Genomic DNA, 23,609 nt, shown 5'->3' with positions numbered 1-23,609 from the left:
AAAAGGATAAAAAAAATAAATATAAAAAAATTCACAAGTGATATTTACATTGATTTTTCACCACATCATTTCTCAAATCTGTTCTCAAGCATGACATTTTTTTCTACAAAATTTGACAAAATAAAAAATAAATATTAAAAAATTAAAAGGATAAAAAATAAATATTAAAAAATTCACAAGTGATATTTACATTGATTTTTCACCACATCATTTCTCAAATCTGTTCTCAAGCATGACATTTTTTTCGACAAAATTTGACAAAATAAAAAATAAATATTAAAAAATTTAAAGGATAAAAAATAAATATTACAAAATTCACAAGTGATATTTACATTGATTTTTCACCACATCATTTCTCAAATCTGTTCTCAAGCATGACATTTTTTTCGACAAAATTTGACAAAATAAAAAATAAATATTAAAAAATTTAAAGGATAAAAATAAATATTAAAAAATTCACAAATGATATTTACATTGATTTTTCACCACATCATTTCTCAAATCTGTTCTCAAGCATGACATTTTTTTCGACAAAATTTGACAAAATAAAAAATAAATATTAAAAAATTAAAAGGATAAAAAAATAAATATAAAAAAATTCACAAGTGATATTTACATTGATTTTTCACCACATCATTTCTCAAATCTGTTCTCAAGCATGACATTTTTTTCTACAAAATTTGACAAAATAAAAAATAAATATTAAAAAATTAAAAGGATAAAAAAAATAAATATAAAAAATTCACAAGTGATATTTACATTGATTTTTCACCACATCATTTCTCAAATCTGTTCTCAAGCATGACATTTTTTTTCTAAAATTTGACAAATAAAAAATAAATATTAAAAAATTAAAAGGATAAAAAATAAATATTAAAAAATTCACAAATGATATTTACATTGATTTTTCACCACATCATTTCTCAAATCTGTTCTCAAGCATGACATTTTTTTCTACAAAATTTGACAAAATAAAAAATAAATATTAAAAATTTAAAGGATAAAAAAAATAAATATAAAAAATCACAAGTGATATTTACATTGATTTTTCACCACATCATTTCTCAAATCTGTTCTCAAGCATGACATTTTTTTTCTATAAAATTTGACAAATAAAAAATAAATATTAAAAAATTAAAAGGATAAAAAATAAATATTAAAAAAATTCACAAATGATATTTACATTGATTTTTCACCACATCATTTCTCAAATCTGTTCTCAAGCATGACATTTTTTTCTATAAAATTTGACAAAATAAAAAATAAATATAAAAAATTAAAAGGATAAAAAAATAAATATAAAAAAATTCACAAGTGATATTTACATTGATTTTTCACCACATCATTTCTCAAATCTGTTCTCAAGCATGACATTTTTTTCTACAAAATTTGACAAAATAAAAAATAAATATTAAAAAATTAAAAGGATAAAAAATAAATATTAAAAAATTCACAAGTGATATTTACATTGATTTTTCACCACATCATTTCTCAAATCTGTTCTCAAGCATGACATTTTTTTCTATAAAATTTGACAAAATAAAAAATAAATATAAAAAAATTAAAAGGATAAAAAAATAAATATAAAAAAATTCACAAGTGATATTTACATTGATTTTTCACCACATCATTTCTCAAATCTGTTCTCAAGCATGACATTTTTTTTCTACAAAATTTGACAAAATAAAAAATAAATATTAAAAAATTAAAAGGATAAAAAAATAAATATTAAAAAATTCACAAGTGATATTTACATTGATTTTTCACCACATCATTTCTCAAATCTGTTCTCAAGCATGACATTTTTTTCGACAAAATTTGACAAAATAAAAAATAAATATTAAAAAATTAAAAGGATAAAAAAAATAAATATTAAAAAATTCACAAGTGATATTTACATTGATTTTTCACCACATCATTTCTCAAATCTGTTCTCAAGCATGACATTTTTTTCTACAAAATTTGACAAAATAAAAATAAATATAAAAAATTTAAAGGATAAAAAATAAATATAAAAAAATTCACAAGTGATATTTACATTGATTTTTCACCACATCATTTCTCAAATCTGTTCTCAAGCATGACATTTTTTTCTACAAAATTTGACAAAATAAAAAATAAATATAAAAAAATTTAAAGGATAAAAAATAAATATTAAAAAATTCACAAATGATATTTACATTGATTTTTCACCACATCATTTCTCAAATCTGTTCTCAAGCATGACATTTTTTTCTATAAAATTTGACAAAATAAAAAATAAATATAAAAAAATTTAAAGGATAAAAAATAAATATTAAAAAATTCACAAGTGATATTTACATTGATTTTTCACCACATCATTTCTCAAATCTGTTCTCAAGCATGACATTTTTTTCTATAAAATTTGACAAAATAAAAAATAAATATAAAAAAATTAAAAGGATAAAAAAATAAATATAAAAAAATCACAAGTGATATTTACATTGATTTTTCACCACATCATTTCTCAAATCTGTTCTCAAGCATGACATTTTTTTCTACAAAATTTGACAAAATAAAAAATAAATATTAAAAAATTTAAAGGATAAAAAAAATAAATATAAAAAAAATCACAAGTGATATTTACATTGATTTTTCACCACATCATTTCTCAAATCTGTTCTCAAGCATGACATTTTTTTTCTATAAAATTTGACAAATAAAAAATAAATATTAAAAAATTAAAAGGATAAAAAATAAATATTAAAAAATTCACAAATGATATTTACATTGATTTTTCACCACATCATTTCTCAAATCTGTTCTCAAGCATGACATTTTTTTCTATAAAATTTGACAAAATAAAAAATAAATATTAAAAAATTAAAAGGATAAAAAATAAATATTAAAAAATTCACAAGTGATATTTACATTGATTTTTCACCACATCATTTCTCAAATCTGTTCTCAAGCATGACATTTTTTTCTATAAAATTTGACAAAATAAAAAATAAATATAAAAAAATTAAAAGGATAAAAAAATAAATATAAAAAAATTCACAAGTGATATTTACATTGATTTTTCACCACATCATTTCTCAAATCTGTTCTCAAGCATGACATTTTTTTCTACAAAATTTGACAAAATAAAAAATAAATATTAAAAAATTAAAAGGATAAAAAAATAAATATAAAAAAATTCACAAGTGATATTTACATTGATTTTTCACCACATCATTTCTCAAATCTGTTCTCAAGCATGACATTTTTTTCGACCAAATTTGACAAATAAAAAATAAATATTAAAAAATTAAAAGGATAAAAAATAAATATTAAAAAATTCACAAATGATATTTACATTGATTTTTCACCACATCATTTCTCAAATCTGTTCTCAAGCATGACATTTTTTTCTATAAAATTTGACAAAATAAAAAATAAATATAAAAAAATTAAAAGGATAAAAAAATAAATATAAAAAAATTCACAAGTGATATTTACATTGATTTTTCACCACATCATTTCTCAAATCTGTTCTCAAGCATGACATTTTTTTCTACAAAATTTGACAAAATAAAAAATAAATATTAAAAAATTAAAAGGATAAAAAAAATAAATATAAAAAAATTCACAAGTGATATTTACATTGATTTTTCACCACATCATTTCTCAAATCTGTTCTCAAGCATGACATTTTTTTTCTATAAAATTTGACAAATAAAAAATAAATATTAAAAAATTAAAAGGATAAAAAATAAATATTAAAAAATTCACAAATGATATTTACATTGATTTTTCACCACATCATTTCTCAAATCTGTTCTCAAGCATGACATTTTTTTCTATAAAATTTGACAAAATAAAAATAAATATAAAAAAATTAAAAGGATAAAAAAATAAATATAAAAAAATTCACAAGTGATATTTACATTGATTTTTCACCACATCATTTCTCAAATCTGTTCTCAAGCATGACATTTTTTTCTATAAAATTTGACAAAATAAAAAATAAATATAAAAAATTAAAAGGATAAAAAAATAAATATAAAAAAATTCACAAGTGATATTTACATTGATTTTTCACCACATCATTTCTCAAATCTGTTCTCAAGCATGACATTTTTTTCTACAAAATTTGACAAAATAAAAAATAAATATAAAAAATTAAAAGGATAAAAAATAAATATAAAAAAAATCACAAGTGATATTTACATTGATTTTTCACCACATCATTTCTCAAATCTGTTCTCAAGCATGACATTTTTTTCTATAAAATTTGACAAAATAAAAAATAAATATAAAAAAATTAAAAGGATAAAAAAATAAATATAAAAAAATTCACAAGTGATATTTACATTGATTTTTCACCACATCATTTCTCAAATCTGTTCTCAAGCATGACATTTTTTTCTACAAAATTTGACAAAATAAAAAATAAATATAAAAAAATGTAAAGGATAAAAAATAAATATTAAAAAATTCACAAGTGATATTTACATTGATTTTCCAATGTACATGTTAAGTTACTTTACTCAGTAACAAATATGTGACAGTTTCTATTATCTTACAGAGTGAGGCGCTTTCAAATATTAGCTTACAGTTCTATTTCTCTTCAAGTTGGTTATCTGAATTCTCCCTGGAGAACTTTGTATAACTTTGTATAACTTCTCGTGTCCAGGGCAGATATAGTTACATGAATTAGAAGAGCTGGTCATCTGGCGAGCCGAACTACAACGCTTTGCAGTACAAACACTGACTATACTGTGACGAGAGCGCCCTTCTTTGTCGCGTCGCGTCGCGTCGCTTGTAGGGGGTAGATGGGTGTAGTGGGTGTGTTCATTCCCTGCATTCAGTGCGACGTTTCTCACAATCTCACTAACAGTTTAAGATGGCGACCGTGCATCTCAGGATCGGGGATCTGGTTTGGTGAGATAACAAATTTAACTTTATACCATTTCACTTCACGTCGAGGTTAAATACTTTTTCGAGCACGAGGAAGACAGATTATCGTGGCTGCAATAAAATGTTTTGTTAAAAAATCGAGCATATGGCCCAGTTTATGTGTCGTCAAGCCAAACACTGAAACACTGAGAGAGAGCTTAGCATGCACGCTAACGATTACTTTCCGTGCTTTTTTGTGGGGAAAACACGTGCTCTTGGTGTTTCTAACGCTGTGTGGGGGTTTAATCTTACTTTTAAACGTGTGTTTATGTGAATACTGAATATTGTACAAGCTTAAGTGCAGTTAAGATGTTTGTTTGCAGAGGGGATCGGAGCGGGTTACGCTATACACTAGCTAGCTTGTTTCGATGCACGATAATAAACCCTCACTCGAGCCACGGTCATATCAAACACTAACTCTCGTCTCAATACATTTTCAGGGGTAAGCTTGGACGCTATCCACCTTGGCCAGGAAAGGTGAGATCTGTTCATGTAAAGGATTGAGTTGAACTTGTGTTGTTTTTCCTGAGGTCAGCTGTTGGATCATGCATATATAGAGGTCGAACTAACCGGCTGTGTTCAAAACATAGTGAGCTAGCTGTCTTAAAAGAGCTATTAATCAAACCAAAGCAGTATTGCTTCAAATTAAACGTTCAAACATGTCAAGAAATTGTTTTTATGTAGGCAGTTTGAGATATAGCTACTGTATCAACAGTCAATTGTGGATAGTAATGTATTTGGTTGTTTATTTACTCTCCTCCAAACATTGTGTTTTCAGATCGTCAGTCCTCCGAAGGATCTGAAAAAGCCAAGAGGCAAAAAATGTTTCTTTGTCAAGTTTTTTGGAACTGAAGATCAGTGAGTAAAAAGATGACAGTATTTACCATCACTTCCTCTTGTTTGCAGAGGTTTTGAGGTTAAACCAAGAAGATGTTGACTTTTGATATGCTTTGCCCTGTTAGTGCCTGGATTAAGGTAGAGCAGCTGAAGCCGTACCACCCCCATAAAGAGGAGATGATCAAGATAAACAAAGGCAAGCGCTTCCAACAGGCTGTTGATGCAGTTGAGGAGTACCTAAAGAAGGCCAAGGGAAAAGATCAGGTTAGTATGTTCACAAATTTAAAGGGTTAGTTCACCCAAAAATGAATTATGTCATTAATTACTTACCCTCATGTCGTTCCACACCCGTAAGACCTTCATTCATCTTCAGAACACAAATTAAGATATTTTAGTTGAAATCCGATGGCTCAGTGAGTCCTCCATAGCCAGCAATGACATTTCCTCTCTCAAGATCCATTAATGTACTAAAAACATATTTAAATCAGTTCATGTGAGTACAGTGGTTCAATATTAATATTATAAAGCAACGAGAATATTTTTGGTGCGCCAAAAAAACCCCCGAAATAACGACTTATTTAGTGATGGCCGATTTCAAAACACTGCTTCAGGAAGATTCAGAGCATAATGAATCAGCGTGTCGAATCATGATTCGGATCGAGTGTCAAGCCGCCAAACTGCTGAAATCACGTGACTTTGGCGCTCCGAACCGCTGATTCGACACACTGATTCATTTGTGCTCCGATGCTTCATGAAGCAGTGTTTTGAAATCGGCCATCACTCTATAAGTCGTTATTTTGGTATTCTCGTCGCTTTATAATATTAATATTGAACCACTGTACTCACATGAACTGATTTAAATATGTTTTTAGTACATTAATGGATCTTGAGAGTGGAAATGTCATTGCTGGCTATGGAGGACTCACTGAGCCATCGGATTTCAACTAAAATATCTTAATTTGTGTTCTGAAGATTAACGAAGGTCTTACGGGTGTGGAATGGCATGAGAGTGAGTAATAAATGACAGAATTTTAATTTTTGAGTGAACTAACCCTTTAAGGGTTTTAATACCTGTTTCCTCCAGGTATTAAAATGCGTTTCAAATTCTTATTTCATCACACTGTACATCACTTTTGCATGAGTGCACCATAGGGTGATATAACAATATTTTCTGGTATTTATTGTGATAATGATATCAATGGCGGTGATATAAATATAGTACCATTCACAATTGTTTTTAGCTTTGTGAACGATATATCGTTTTAGCATCGAAATCACGTTGTGTGCATCCACGATAGTCACATCACAGGATGTGTGATGTCTAATATAGGGATTGTTAATCTGTATGGGCAAGACACCATGGTTCAAAATGCATGCAATTCTCAGATTAATTAATTCTCTTCTGCATCGATTTGTGCCTGAACGGATACATACATGCAAAAATAATTGTCAAAATGTACGTAAAACCTCAAGTATCCTCGTAAACACAGATGATTATGGCTTATGTGAACAAATTAATTGAAAACCAGATGTGTAACAGTATTTTGGATCTGCTCATTCGGTCTGAAAGTGACAGCAGCCTAATGTTCTTGCTGCTCTTTGTGTCATGTATGTTAATCAAACAACACAAGACAAAGAGAAAAATCACTTTTGTAGATTTAACACAGATTAATTATATTTAATTTATACAGTGAGACTATGCAATGTTATTTTACCTTTGATTATTCAATTTCTGTACTTGACTACTGTACTGAATACTCTTACCTGAAAAATATAAAGCACTATTTATTTCATTTGTATCTTTGTTCTGTTATATTTATCTATTTATCATCCTAGAATGATTAATTCTTTCCAAATAGAGCTATTCAGGTCATCTGGTGAATTTTTTTCATATCGCAGAAAAACAATATATTACAATGTCAGTTTTTTTCCAAAATCGTGCAGCCCTACTACAAGTGATAGCTGCATGCAGTCTTGAGAGCTTCAGAAACACAAACATTGATCAAAAGTAAAGCGTATATTTCATGTACCCATCATCAAATACACGTGAGCTGCGAATGGATCGCACACAGAAATATGGCATCAACTAGGCTTTATCGTTATTATCGTGGGAAGACTAATTCTTATCGTGGGGAAAAATTTTATTGGTTTATCGCAAACGATAAGATATCCCCCCCATCCCTAGCGACCAGTTACTATTGACTGAACGGCCTGTGTTGTGCAGATTACTAGTGATCAGGAAAGGATGAAAAGAATAAAAAAGCAGCTACAGTTTAAACCAAGGGTGTCAAACTCATTGTAGGTCGAGGGCTGGATTGGAAAAAAAAGAACATGTGTGCGGGCTGAATTTAATAAAAAATAATAATAAAAAAAACTTGGTGCGCTGATAGTTGCTTTAATATTAACCATATAAACAACAAATTAATTTGCAAGAAAACTAGTACACTGCTCCTTAAAACTGTATTTGTTTTTACAGTGGAAAAACTGTTAGATTTTTAAAATAATCCTTTTTAAAAAAAAAAAAACAATGCACCTATTTTGATTTTTCTTGGCCAATTCCAATTTTTTTAGAAGCAAATTGGCCGATTCTGATACTGGTTGCAGATTTTTTTTAAAGCAAATTTATTTGTTGTTTATTTGTTCAAAAAATATGTGTAGCTCTTTGATATTAGAGGCAAACACTGCGTTTTTATCACAGTCCCAACAAAGATGTTATGCACATGAGCATGATCAATTGTTTTTAATATAAATTACTGTATAATTTCAAGCAGCAAAAACAGCATGGTCTGACTTTAGCTTTGTGAAATTATGCTACATAAGACACCTGCACAAAACAAAATCAGCAGACGGACTGAATGAAAATGCAAATTCACTCTCTGACAGTAGGTGGCACTTATGAAACAGCAGTGATATAGCGTTTCCATGGTTACCACTGTATACAAAGCAGTGATGCGTTTATAAATAGGCCAGGGATTCCCAAAGTGTCGGTATTCAGCGTGTGCCTGTATTAACGTCCTGTTTACAGACTTCGTAAATATTTCCACACAAATGAAATTTTGGGAAATTATTACAAAGCCCGGAATAAAGACTGGATTGGACACCTTTGTGGGCCGTATGTTTGACACCCCTGGTTTAAACCATAATTAACGTGTTTTGGTAAATGCAGTGAAATTTTACTTGCTTCTTTTGGTGCGCTTTCTCACAACACGTACCACACTGATTATGTATTAGGTGAGTAGGCAGTCTTTTGTGGCTGTTTGGACACATTCGATCACATGAGCCTCTACACTATGAAAGCAGTCTGGTTGAACTTGTTGAAAGTGGACTAATTTAAAAATATGTTTTAGACCCATTTACACCTGTAATTAGACCCATTTCTCCTGTCACCACTTATGTGTAGATTTCGAGAATCGGATTCACGACTCACGACACCTGTTTATAAAGCATACTGTATCATGAAGGCAGTATGCTGTTGTTTTCAAATAAACTTTAACAGTACATAAATCTCACTGTAAACAGAATATTTGTTGTTTGTTTAGTCAATTCCCATTATTAACCGTAAGCATTATATATTTCATTTGTATCTTTGTTCTATTATATTTATCTATGCTTGTAATTTGTTCATTATTTTCTATGCATGTTTACTCACCTACAAAATCACCCCAATCATCCTAGAATGATTAATTCTTTCCAAATAAAGCCAAGTCATCTGGTGAATTTTTTTCATAACGTAATACTTTGGAAGTGCTTTTCAATTGGATGGTTAATTTTGTTTAAAGCTACACTTATTTGCTTTGTCTGGGATTACCTGTGAATCTGAGCGATCAGATCAGAAACCATTTTGAACTCTATTTAAGCCCCTATTTAATGTTGTCCACGTATGATTGACACCCAGAATACATTGGTACCAGTTGTAAACAGGTTCTTTGAAATTCACCAGGTAGTGCAAGTGTTTCAGAAATAATTGCTAACGTTGCATAAAACTTTTTGTTTTACAGACACACTCTGATGACAAAAGCAAGTCAGATAAAGGCCGTAAAGCAGCTAAACCAATGAAGATCATTGAAGAGGACGATGAAGACGCCTTCAAGGGTGGCTCATCGGACAAGGTTGGAAGATAATGCTTTACCATTAATTGGCACTGTGGAGGGTTAGGTTAGATCATAACCCGACGAGTTTATTTTTTCTTTCTTTTTTGTCCTTTGCTAAGGCCATTTGCTGTTGTACCTGCTGTGGAGTCAGGTTACAATTGTATATTTTTCAGTGTCTGATTTGTCAGTCAGGACCCACCCATTCACTGAGACTGATGTCATCTTTAGCAGTGCGATCAATGCATTCGCATGGCTGTATTTTGACTGGGTAGAGATGCAGCTATTTTAGGGCTTTGTTTCATACACAAGGTGAATGTGTCTCTCTTTCCCTTAAGGAACAGACTGATTCTGACCCAGAGCCATCCTCTGTACAACGGCTGGTCGCTGGAACAGTATCAGGATTCAAATGGGAGAGCAGTGTAGGTTACATTCACAGTTTGTTTCTGCACTTTTATGGGTTCTGCACATAAAATACCCTTTTTTTAGTTAACAATAAGACTTATCCACAGTTGGTTGATGGAGTTAGGTGCAGTCACAGCTGTGAATTTTCATAGCAGCTGCACACACAGAATCCAGTAAGGTTATTTTAAGTCACTCAAATTAGCTTGTGTCAAAACACCTTATTTTTAAAATGCAAGTCATTAGTTCCTTCACTGTGTAGTTGCACCTTCCACCATGTCACTTTAATTAGATGCAGATTAAACAGCTCTCAGGTCAGTAAGTCTCTTTGGAGAATAGTTTCCAATTTAACTCTCTTCCGTTATAGCCAGTAAAGGATGACCCACATTTCCATCACTTTCTGCTCAGCCAGTCTGAGAAGGTAAGGAGACATTTTACTGGGATGCTGAATGATTTTCTAGTTAGTGCAACCTTACCCCTGTCTCTTGCACATCGCATACAATGGCTGCTCTAATAATCTAAGAATAATTCCCTCCCCCAAACTGCTTCTGGCGATGCTATTCGGCCAAATCTGCAGCATGGCAGTTGTACTGAATTTGTTACGTAGCAGAACAAGGCTATGTTGAGCTTATTGGTTGCCCCTCTGATCATGAGCTGACGTGTACTCAGCTTTGCTGTTAAAACCTATTTTTTTGGCTATGGTTTTGTAGTCCTGTTTAAAAGGTCTTTGTCTGGGCTGTGGTCAGGGTCCAAAATTAACACTTTTTATTTTACTACAGTACTCCACATGGCTAAACATTTACACTACCACTCAAAAGTTTGGGGTCAGTAAGATATATATTTTTTAATACTTTCATTCAGCAAGAACACATTAAATTGATCTGAATTGACAGTAAAAACATTTCTACTCCAAATGAATGCTGAATTCTATTAATCAAAGAATCCTGAAAAAAAATGTTTCTTGAGCATCAAATCATCATATTAGAATGATTTCTGAAGGATCATGTGACACTTAAGAGTGAAGTAATGATAATGAAAATACAGCTTTGCATCACAGGAATAAATTACACTTTAAAATATATTAAAACAGAAAACGTTATTTTGAACTGTTATTTCACAATATTACTGTTTTTACTGTATTTTTGCTTAAAAGCAGCTTTGGTGAGCATAAGAGACTTAAAAAAAATTACTGACCCTATGAAACTTTTGAATAGTAGTGTAGATTCACTATTGTACTTTGAATATCTCTCCTGAAAATTTGAATTTTGGACATAAGAGACAGTTATGTCCCCAATTATACATGTTAATAAAATAAAAAGTTAACTGCAACCATTTTGAGTAGTTTTCAAGCTTGTGTTCAAAAAGTGGGGTGATAGTTATTTAACAGGCCACCAAAACAATACTATGATGAGAAAGAAAATTGTAATGTTTTTTGTGCCACTGCAATTGTGAGCTGTTTGCTACAGATATGCTAGAAATCATGGACAAAAATACTTATTTAATATACAAATATTCAAAATACATGGGTTATAATAAATATTTATGTCCATAGGAGTGGCAAAACGTTAATTTTGGACCCTGGCTATGGTTGCACAGTACAGGCTAGTGTGTTTAAATAATTGATTAGATTTATTGTGGGGGGACTGTATTGGAAAAGATTGTTTTCAGCCAGCAGAGGCGCCCGGCCAAGTTACTCTTGTGCTTCTGTTCCTGTGCCAGTTATACTAGCAAACTGTTTAAATGACTCTTCCTTTCCTCTTGGCACTTCCTCTTCAGAGGAACATTTCCTTCTTGCTTGTCCTTTTGCCCTTTTGCTTTCAGGCGCCACAGTTAGAACAAATTGATCTTAAATTTCTATCTCCAAAAAGGAGGCACTGAGATCTTAATTGCCTGAGGCTTTTCTCTAAAATGTTGATGTAGGCTGTGTCAGCCGTTTTCTTGCCCTGTATAAGTTTCAGTTAAACTGAAAAGGAGCATGTGGCTGAGCATGATAACTTGATTTTCAGTTCCTAACACTGGCTTCGCTCCTGGCTCTCACATCAGATATGGCAGTATGAGCCGCGTGACATGACAGCGGAGGATAATGTATGAGAAATCCTTACAGGAAGCCGGCAGAGCAATGAGTAACATGCACTTAAGATCATTTGTGACTGTTGGGCCAAAAGGTTTCCACCTGGTTTTCCTTCCCTGGCTTTGTTCTTGGTGTTTTCACCTTAATGTGTATCTAGGATCCTTTGAGTGCAAGACTTTTTGCTCTTTCTAGAAAATCTAAGATGAATATTGAATTGACTTTGATTTACAAAAAACCCTTCCCTTTCCTTACAGCCAGCTTCATCAATGGAGCCCATCACCAAACGTTTAAAGATAATCGAGGAGGTGAGCACTGCCTAGAAATACACAGCTTGTGGTTTCTTCAATAATCTGATGCATTAGCTGGCTAGAATTGCTGAGTAATTGTAATAATTGTGTGTTTTATTTTTGAAAAGGACACAAGATCAACATCTATTCAAGCAGCAGACAGCACAGCCATCAATGGCAGCATCACGCCTACAGACAAAAGGTAATAAAGAATCATATTTTTAGTGGTCAGAAACAGTGGGACCACACTGAAATTCTGGGATTCAAAACCTAGAAATAAAGATTTATTCATGATTCTGTGCTATTTTAGGTCATTGATGAATAAGGCTGGGTAAAAAAAAAAATATATTATTTTTCCAATTAATTACGATCAGTTATTTTAGTATTATTTATACACTAATGTAGTGTTTATCACACTAGTATAGCTTTTATTTTATATTTTCAGTTTATTCTCATTTTAGATTTGGTCATTTTGTATGTGCATTTTTCGTTTTGTTGGTAACACTTTACAATAAGGTTCATTTGTTAACATTAGTTAATGTATTAACTAACATGAACTAACCATGAGAAATACATTTGTATTTACTGTTATCTTCGTTAACATTAGTTAATAAAAATTCAGTTGTTCATTGTTTATTCATGTTAGTTCAGAGTGCATTAACTAATGTTAACAAAATACAACATTTGATTTTAATCATGTATTAGTAAATGTTGAAATTAACTAATAGTTAACTAATGTAGTTAACTAATGAACCTTATTGTAAAGTGTTACTGTTTTGTTTTCTATTTAACTTTTAATTTATTTCAGTTTTAGTAATTTTACTAATCTCTTATTTTTATTTATAAAACATTTTATTTATAATATTTGTAATTTAAGTTTCTCTTTTAATATTTATATATTATTTCATTTTATTTCCATTCAAATTTGTATAATTTGAGTTGTTAACAATAACATTTGAGCAACTCTACTTTCTTAAAATCCCCAGACCTGTTTTTTTCCCCCCCTTTTGCCTGTGTTTGCATTTGTACAGACTTCCTGTCCTGCTGATGTCACTGTGTTCTGCTGAGCCGTGTTCATTTCCCAATTGAACGGTTCACTTAAATTATGATGATACCTATAATGTTTGTAATGTAGTTTATTTTTCTTTCACAACAGGATAGGGTTCCTTGGACTAGGGCTGATGGGAAGTGGTGTGGTTTCTAATTTGTTGAAGATGGGGCATGTTGTGACTGTTTGGAATCGCACAGCAGAAAAGGTACAATCAGACGTGTTTAAATATGGTCACTTCTGAAGTCACACTAAGTTTGTGAATGATTTGTTTTCAACTGTTGTTGTTGTTTTTTTCAATCTGCAGTGTGATTTGTTCATCCAAGAAGGTGCCAGATTAGGACGAACGCCTGCAGAGGTTGTGTCCATGTGCGATATCACATTTTCCTGTGTATCAGACCCTAAAGCTGCCAGAGATGTAGGTCAATGTTTTGTAAATGGCTCTTTGTTTTCAATCTGTCAAGCTGCTTTTCTTTGGTTTACATATACAGTATTATTTCTGTTCAGCTTGTGTTAGGTCCTAGTGGAGTCCTACAGGGAATCAGACCGGGCAAATGTTACGTGGAGATGTCGACTGTTGATCCAGAAACCATCACAGAGCTCTCACAGGTAACCAACATCATCCATACAGGTCTGTCAGGTTATTAACATCTATAACTAATAAGTCTATAATAGTGCTGTCGATCGATTAAAAGAAATTAACTAATTAATCGCTCATTTTTCTGTAATTAATCACGATTAATCGCACCTAACATTAAAGTGTTTAATATATTTTTTTTTATTGTAATAGTTTCACATTTAATCTCCAAATTAATGTAGAAACAACACAAAGACTATATTTTCAATATTTGATCTAACAGGTTGGAAATATCCAGAATCAAAGCAGTTATCAAACACTTCACTGCATAATTTAGATTAAAATAAAGATTAATTTTTATTAAAGCTAAAAAAGTTATTCAATTAAGAGCACTGAGTGATTTTCTTTTTCTTTGATTAACATGAATGGAAGACTGTAGCAAGTTTATTAGGCTGCTGTCACTTTAAGACCTGCCGCACATGACGCGGATATGCATCCTATTTTCTCACAACATTTTGTGTTCATTTAAGACTTTATTTAACTCATTTAAGACTGTGCTTACAAGGATACTCGACAAAACGGGCATTCTGGCATAATTTTGTGTTTTTGTCCATTCCAGCGCGAAAGAGAACTCCTTGCAGCCGCTGCCTATCAGATTGTGCTACCAGCAATCATATTCATGTGGTTTGAGGATTTATTAATGTCCATACCCCTAAAACAATGCATAAATAGTGTTGGTAGCACAATCTGCTAAGTAGCATTATTCGGCCGAACGCTGGCACACTGTCTGAAGCAGCTTTCTATGCGCACGACTCGTTTGTGTGTGTATCACACAGACAGGAGATTCACAGACGCTCACCAATACCACACTGTGTTCTCTTTTGTGTCTTGTTGTCCTTGAATGGTTTAAAAGCATTTGCATGAACAAGAGCGTGATCATATGTAACGTTAGCTAAAGGATGACGAAAAAATCGGATGCTGCGTTAAATATTTTTAACGCGTTAAACTGAAAAAAAATAATCACATGCATTCATTTTGACAGCACTAGTGTATAACTAAGGTTCATTTGAATCTGTAGGTCATCACGTCCAGAGGCGGCAGATTCCTAGAAGCCCCGGTATCGGGCAGCCAGCAGCTTTCCAATGATGGTATGCTGGTCATTGTTGCTGCAGGTGACCGCAGTGTTTATGAAGATTGTAGCAGCTGCTTCCAGGCAATGGGGAAGACGTCTTTCTTCATAGGTACTACCAACTTTCATTTGTGGCGTGTGGGCTGTGTGCGAGATTGATTTTGCATGTTACCATGTGATATTAACTTTGTCCTGTCCAACGAAGCAGGGGAAGCAGGAAATGCCGCAAGAATGATGTTGATCCTTAACATGGTTCAAGGCAGTTTCATGGCAACCATCGCAGAGGGATTGACCTTGGCGCAGGCCACGGGACAGTCACAACAAACATTCTTGGATATTCTTTGCCAAGGACAGATGGCAAGCACATTTGTGGACCAGAAATGCCAGAGTAGGTTTACTTGTAAATGTGTTAAAGATTCTACTAAACATAAGTGATTACAATGAAGTCTATTTTTGATCTGTATGCTAGTCATTTTTGATAGTATTTCTGAGTTGTAAGTTGCTGCTTTTGAATCCTCCTGCCTTTAACCATTTTCTGTAACATGGTGCTGCTTGGAGATCGTAACCTTTGGTCTCAGTCAAACGCTGCCCACCAAATGCCTATTTAGTCATCGATTGTGCAAATTTTTTGAGGAATGTTACAGAACTTGCAAAACTTGAGTGGAAAATGGTAACTATTGGAATCTAGAGGCAACTCAGTATGACAATTTAACCTTTGGAACTATTAAAATAATACTAGAATTGACCTTATTAATTTAACATTTAATTGTTTTCTTTGCAGATATCTTGCAAGGCAACTTCAAACCTGATTACTACCTGAAACATATTCAGAAAGATCTGAGATTAGCCATTTCAATGGGAGATTCGGTCAATCATCCAACACCAATGGCAGCAGCTGCAAATGAGGTAAGACAACATTTGGTAACTGAATTGATTATTTTGGAGTGTCATCTTTGAATTAAATTATTGGATATTTAAAGGGGTCATGAATTGAGAAATCAACTTTTCCTTGAGGTTTTGATATATAAGAGGTCATCGTACTATAAGAATATCCTGTAAGTTTCAGAACTGAAAACTGTCTTGTTAGTCAAATAAAAGCTTTTATTGACACCAGGCCCAGCCAACGACTGATCCTAGAATGTGTCTATCTATAGATAGGTGAAACACCACCTCCGCAGAAGAGATCAACGCCTACTTCATAATTGCAACATTAGCCCCGCCTACTAGTGTGTTAGTTAGATGAGGAGGAGAGGAGAGCGATACAGGACTAAAATTAACATTGGTAGGAATATGGTTATTTTCAACAATGTGAATGTCTCAGTTGAGCTTTATTTATTAGTATTTGGTATTTCCCTGTGGATTCTTTGGTAAATCAATCACACTTCGGCTTTGCAAACAGACTTTTACGATAAGGACTCGACAATAACGCAACAACATGTAAATAACTGAGTTACTCCTACTGTTCTAATGCTTGATCTGATGTGTAATGATTCATGTACAGTCAGCTGTTCTTTGTCTATGTGTCAGTAAATCAAACCAGTGACTAAATGTTCAACTTCACGTTGTTGTTAGTAGGATGAAAATAATCTGTTATTTAAACGGTGATTAAATTATATGAAGCGATCAAAGAACGCTGGAGCTGTCAATCAAACAGTGCAAGTTTCAGTGACTGAGTTCTGGACTCATGCCAAAACTCCTGTTTTATTCAACAAATCTCTGATTTATATCGCTTTTACACAGTTAAAAGCGATATAAATTAGCTACAATGAAAGCATTCGTTAGTGTGCAGAAATTGTAATGCAGCAATTTTCACGATTAGTTAACCTCGAGAGCTGTAATAGTAAAAACCTGCTAAAAGAGAGAGTAATACTTGTCTATTTCAAATGGAAAGATGTTTTTTGATCACAGCAGACACGCTCCTTAAAACAGAGCGTTCAAATCAGAGGGTTAAAATCAGGGTAGCAAAAATACCTTTTATTTCTAAATTGACAATTTTTTTTATGTAAAAAGCATACTAACATGATAAGTCCACCCCAGGAAACATTATAAAACAATAAAACAACGCAGTTCATGACCCCTTTAATTGTGCTGATCATTTTCCCTATTTTTACATTTGGATTACCTTTTATTGTCATCTAACATTCACATAAAATTCATATTTAAAAGAACCAATAATGTAACAAACCGGTTAAATGCAATCATTAGCAAATCTCAAAATGAATATCCATTTTATTTTATTTTTTACAATACTTTATAATGTGATGCCTAAATTCACTTGTAGCATTTTTTAAAATGATTGAATTTTCTCTTTAGAGTTTTATCTTTATATTATTTATTATGTAGTAGTAGTAATATAGAATTTTAATATATGCTATTTATCACTATCGGCCATAAAATGAGTTATCAGCTTATCTGTAAACATTAAAACCTTAAAGGGGGGGGATCACACACAGTTTCTGCCAATCTCATGTTAATCTTAAGTACCTATAGAGTAGTACAGCATCCTTCATATCGACGAAAAGTCTTTAGTTTGATCATATTTATAAAAGATACATACACATACCGAGTCTTTACGAAAACAGCCGAGCGCCTGGAGGCGTGTCGTGTGAGCGGAGATAGAGTGACGAGCTGTCACGAGCACGCTTTTTGTGTAGAGATCGGCTGCAAGCTATCAATGGTCAGCTAAACAGATGTATTTAAACACACAATACACCATCGCATTATCCATGGATAACTTTTGAATCACTATAATGAATATAGCGTATAGTGAATGATGAATAACAAATTTATGAATTCACTACGTTCGTGTTGTTTACATTATATGCACTTAGGCGCTTATTGCCAACAGACATTTGAAGCAGTTTTACTCACCGCCTGCGGTTCAGACTCATGACCGGGATCATTACCGCTGTGACCGCTCTATCTTTCAGTTTTAAACAATCTGTAAATCCAGCGTGGAACTGGGCCTTGTTTATTAAAGGTGCCCTTGATTCAAAAATTGAATTTACCTTGGCACAGTTAAATAACAAGAGTTCAGCACATGGAAATGACATACAGTGAGTCTCAAACTCCATTGTTTCCTCCTCCTTATATAAATCTCATTTGTTTAAAAGACCTCCAAAGAACAGGTGAATCTCAACATAACACCAACTGTTACGTAACAGTCGGGATCATTAATATGTACGCCCCCAATATTTGCATATGCCAGCTCATGTTCAAGGCATCAGACAAGGGCAGCCAGTATTAACGTCTGGAGCTGCACACAGCCGAATCATCAGACTAGGTAAGCAAGCAAGAACAATAGTGAAAAATGGCAGATGGAGCAATAATAACTGACATGATCCATGATAACATGATATTTTTAGTGATATTTGTGAATTGTCTTTCTAAATGTTTCGTTAGCATGTTGCTAATGTACTGTTAGATGTGGTTAAAGTTACTGTAGTTTCTTACTGTATTCACGGAGACAAGAGATCCATCGCTATTTTCATTTTTAAACACTTGCGATCTGTATAATTCATAAACACAACTTCATTCTTTATAAATCTCTCCAACAGTGTGTAATGTTAGCTTTAGCCACGCAACACTATCAAACTCATTCAGAATCAATGTAAACATCAAAATAAACACTGTACTTACGCGATTAGACATGTTGCATGACGAACACTTTGTAAAGATCCATTTTGAGGGTTATATTAGCTGTGTGAACTTTATGTTGTTTAAGGCAAGCGTGAGCTCTTGGGGCGTGGAGCACGAGAATTAAAGGGGCCGCACACCCTGAATCGGCGCATTTATAATGATGCCCCAAAATAGGCAGTTAAAAAATTTATTTAAAAAAAACTATGGGGTATTTTGAGCTGAAACTTCACAGACACATTCAGGGGACACCTTATACTTATATTACATCTTTTAAAAACATGTTCTTCGGCACCTTTAAACCATAAGCACTGATCCTGAGGGCTCGAGCAGCCACAGAAAAACACAAGATATTCTCCATTCATTTTAACCAATAAAAAAGTGAATGCAACTATCAGTTTCTATGGTTATTTTAATAACAAATATCGAGAGTACATCAATGTAATGCGAGAGCACAAAACTCTCAGCTCCACTTAATGCTGGAAAGCAAGATTATCTTTCCCTCACAACCAAAAACACACTTCTTTGGTGACATTGTTGATTTCGTGAAGTCCTGTGAATTGTGCAGTGCTGCCGACGACTTCTGTAAAGCTGAACGCACGTTGATGGGCGTCCTCTTGCTCTCTCTCTGGTCGACGTGTGCACACGCTCTTCCGGGAGAAGTGTCCGTACAAGGAATTCCACCCCCGTTTATGTCACACAGGCCCATACTCGAAAAAAAGACCCTGAAGTTCATGAGGATTTGGAAGAGTATTTTTGGCACAGAAATACTCCGTCATACGTCCAACTCGTGTTTTGAAACTTTGGCCATGTTTAGCATGAGAATCCAACTCTTTAACAGTGTAAATAAGTCAGAGTGCATGAAATAGCATTACACCCCCAATTTAATTGTTTTCTCTAGGACTAAATGCAATTTCTGCATATGCTTCCACTAGAGTAATGCATTATTTCATATTTCTGCAGGTGTACAAGAGAGCAAAAGCATTGGACCAGTCGGACAATGACATGTCTGCAGTCTACAGAGCATATATTCACTAATTCTGTAGATGTGCTCTACGTCCTGGACCACAAACCTCACCTACTTCTTTGTTACTCTCCCTCTGTCTTTCTCTCCTCTGCTGATGAATTTTGTTGGGCACCAGTGATATGTTTTCCCATGTATAATGGGATCTCTTTAGCAGCCTAATCTGAGCGTTGCACTGACTGTAATATTGCTGCACGTATGCTCAAAGGGAGGTTATTAGACTCCCTGCGAATGATTATTTTATGATAGACTGTGCAGTGTATTATATCCGCATTTCGTTAAGGCTACTGCATACGATGCAGTGTTGTTTGAAGAGGCTAGGGTTTTATTTATCATTCATATCTTTACAAATGAATTCCCTCATTGTAATTTTCGATGTTCAGAAATCTGTAAAGTATGAATTTTTGATCACAAACAGGCTTGAGGAGCACGACGAAGATAAAAGCCACTGCATTGCCTTAATACCCATATAAGATAGATGTATTTATTTATTTTAACTCTAAAGAACACCGTCATGTCAGGTGCAATTTGGCCGTACGTTTTAGTTTTTTTTTTTTTGTTTTTTTTTTTTTGAGGTCCCCTGTTCAGAAATTAATGTTTTTTGTTTTTATTGCCTTATCAGAAATGCAGTATTTTTTTTTTTTTTTTGGAAGTTGGTTGTGTGAGAGTAACTTGGATCTTGAAATGATTTATCATTTACAATGAAGTTAATGCTGAAAGTTATCCAATAGGTTTTGAATCATTTCTGCAGTAGAACGTCTTGTTTTCCAGCTCTACTGCTTTAGGGTCAGATTTGTATCACAGCATTAAAATCTTTCAATTGGACTGCAAAAAAGAAAAGAATCATTTTGACATTTGAAGGTTTTTTTATCATTATTATTATTATTATTATTATTGTAATTTTGCTTTATTTGAACATTTTTAAATTGGGCTTATCTTATTTTGTCCAAGTCAGTCAGCTGGCAGATTGATCTGTTGCCTTTTGATTTTCTTTTGTCTCATTTTTAAAAAAAAAAAGACTAATTGACACAATTTTTATTTTAATTTCAGTTATGAAAAATATAAAACAGACTTTCAAGTTTTGCTGCATTTTATCCCTAAATTAGGATTGCATTTGTTAATTTTAAGTGATATTACAAGACATAAATTCAGTTGCGTATAATTTGGTTATTTTGGTATTTTGTTTAAAACTCAAAACAAGTACAGGGTGATTCCTTTTCTATAAATTATTCTGCCAAAAAAAAAGAAAAAAAAAAAAAGACTTTGATTATAGATGAGAATTTTGTGATTACTAAGGACTCTGTAAGATTAAGACGTTGTATATATCCCCATGAATGGGTTGGGTTATTTGAATACATGGAATAACATGCTTTCAGTTTGACTCTACTGAATTTATTAATCATGGTGTCTTAATATTGTAGGCTGTTCTTTTGTCTTAGCTAATGGGTTTATTTACTGTAAATGGTTTGATTTTTGTGGCTTAAACAGAGTTGGTAATGACATACTGACAACTTGATTCCAGTTGTGCAAGGAAGGTATTGGTGTTATAATCGGAGTTATTTATAATTTCATGTAAATGTGAAATTTCTTTTCTTTTTTGTTTGTGCGGTCAACTGAACCCTCTGAATAATAAACAAACCGAAAATCCAACTAGTGGTGTTTAGGTTTCATGTCCATGTTATATTGTTGTATTCTTAAAAATAAATTATGTATAGATATGTGTGTATTTGGTTTGACTCTCTATATATATATATATATATATATATATATATATATATATATATATATATATATATATATATATATATATATATATATATATATATATATATATATATATATTTGATGTAGTCAAACCAAAAATGATTCTTACTTTTTTTTATATATATATATATATTTTTTTTTTTTTTTTTTTTTTTTTTTTTTTTTTACTAAGTGTAAAAATATAATTTATTATATACTTTATGTAAGTGAGGATAGCAAAATAAAGTAAACTGTGACATACCCAAAAATTCTTCATACAGTGGACTACCAGTAAAATTGATTAAAAAAAATTATTCATACACTTTGACCTGACCATGTTTTGCTTAAGTGTTATCTGACAAGTTATCTGACACAGTTTAACTCTGAGATCTCATATTTTATTACCATTTTTTAAACTGTAGTGAATAAACTAATAATTAATGAAAATTTCAAGGTGTCTGAATAAATTTTACTGTATATACATATACATACAGTACTGGGTAGTGACTGATCAAATGTAATTTGGATTACAATCATTACAAACATTAACAGGGTTCCCACTGGTCCTGGAAAATTGATAACAAATTTTCCAGTCCTGGAAAATGCATGGAAAATTAGAGGAAATGTAAAATGTCCTGGAAAATGATTTTTTTTTTTAAATTCTTTGGTTTTTCTTAAGCCAAGAACAGAGTTTTATCACTGGCCCAATTACCATTAGTTGCAGAAAGTGTGATGTTCAGGAATGCTTAGTTTTGACACATGGGAGAAGTATTTTCAATGATGTTTAGTCTTGTGTTGCCACTTGCAGCAGTTACCTAATGTTACTAACTGCTTAAATGTATGCAGCGAATGTTAACTGGTAAGCAGCTACCTAATTCACTAACTTGCTAACTACACTGCGTGCATAGTTATTATTCAAGTTGACTTTCTGATAATTTCTCTTTTTTTTTTTTTTCCAAGCACATTTTTCCAATTCCAAACCACATCAATCTTAATAATTACTATTAATTTTGTATTTAATAATTTATGTGATATATAATTGTTCATGAAGGCTGGAAGTGAAAAATGCCTTTTGAGGTGTGCATAATTATTAAGCAGTTTTTTTTGTTTTGTTTTTTTTTTGTTTTTTTAACAGATAAAATGAGCCAAAACAGAGATTTAACTCAAACTGAAAAGTAAAAAATTAGAAGTGCAAGGTGTCAGGATTTTAGAGACTTAGGTTAGGTAAAGAATCCTAAAAAATGACCCCCATTTAATTAGAATCACATACCGAATTTTAGTAAAATACAAGACTGATATATAGGCCTTATAGACAGACGGGTGCGTTTCCCAAAAGCATTGTTGGTGAACAATGGTCGTAAGTCCCATTGAACTCTATTGGTAACGACAGAACTTGCGACCATAGTTCGCTTTGGGAAACGCACCCCAGATTGAGAGTGACTCTTGAAGGACCAGCACCACATCCTCTTGTACCACTGTTTAAGAATTTATCTTCCAGAATCTGGCAGTAAGGTGTGGGAGTTCATTTTTAGTCCATCTCCTATCCTGTAAAGTCCATAATGATCTTCCAAAACATACTGCCAGATTCTGGAAGATAAATTCTTAAACAGTGGTACAAGAGGATGTGGTGCCGGTCCTTCAAGAGTCACGCTCAATCTGTCTGTCTATAAAAAATCAGTCTTCATGACTATATCTTGCAATTGCGATTATCAAATCACAGTTATGTAAATTTGCAATTGCAAGATAAAAAATCTGAATAGCAAGATAAAAAGATGCAAAGTTGCAATTTCCTTTTTTAAATTTTTTATTCTGTGACGGAAACAAGCTTCCATAGTCATAATGTATGATTAAGAGCTCATATTAAA

At 32.3% G+C, this 23,609-nt stretch overlaps 1 protein-coding gene across 5 annotated transcripts; it reads left to right on the top strand.

Annotated features, from left to right (window-relative positions):
• Positions 1-4,746: 4,746 nt before the first annotated feature.
• Positions 4,747-21,651, top strand: glyr1 (glyoxylate reductase 1 homolog (Arabidopsis)). 5 transcript variants are annotated; one of them, XM_048195833.1, is made up of 16 exons: positions 4,747-4,887; positions 5,343-5,379; positions 5,681-5,760; positions 5,865-6,003; positions 9,738-9,848; positions 10,166-10,249; positions 10,597-10,650; positions 12,555-12,605; positions 12,716-12,789; positions 13,744-13,843; positions 13,943-14,053; positions 14,143-14,244; positions 15,291-15,453; positions 15,550-15,729; positions 16,123-16,247; positions 19,941-21,651. In XM_048195833.1, the coding sequence occupies exons 1-16, from the start codon at positions 4,850-4,852 to the stop codon at positions 20,013-20,015; spliced, it is 1,524 nt and encodes a 507-aa protein (XP_048051790.1). In that variant the 5' UTR covers positions 4,747-4,849; the 3' UTR covers positions 20,016-21,651. The 5 variants fall into 5 exon arrangements, with proteins under 5 accessions (XP_048051790.1, XP_048051800.1, XP_048051808.1 ...); XM_048195825.1 differs by having other exon boundaries at positions 4,749-4,887; positions 15,547-15,729; XM_048195843.1 differs by lacking the exon at positions 10,597-10,650 and having other exon boundaries at positions 15,547-15,729.
• Positions 21,652-23,609: the final 1,958 nt, after the last annotated feature.

This window comes from Megalobrama amblycephala, linkage group LG1, assembly GCF_018812025.1.
Source record: "Megalobrama amblycephala isolate DHTTF-2021 linkage group LG1, ASM1881202v1, whole genome shotgun sequence".
NCBI classification, from domain to species: Eukaryota; Metazoa; Chordata; class Actinopteri; order Cypriniformes; family Xenocyprididae; genus Megalobrama; species Megalobrama amblycephala.
The sequence above is the reverse complement of the archived record's forward strand: the minus strand, read 5'-3'. Positions and strand labels throughout refer to the sequence as shown.

Bases quoted from the DNA above. Each gene is read 5' to 3' on its own strand.
- glyr1 (XM_048195825.1), top strand. From the start codon at position 4,850: ATGGCGACCGTGCATCTCAGGATCGGGGATCTGGTTTG. The intron at 14,054-14,142 runs GTAGGTCAATGT...ATTTCTGTTCAG, and splicing joins ACCCTAAAGCTGCCAGAGAT to CTTGTGTTAGGTCCTAGTGG. The intron at 15,730-16,122 runs GTAGGTTTACTT...TTTTCTTTGCAG, and splicing joins TGTGGACCAGAAATGCCAGA to ATATCTTGCAAGGCAACTTC.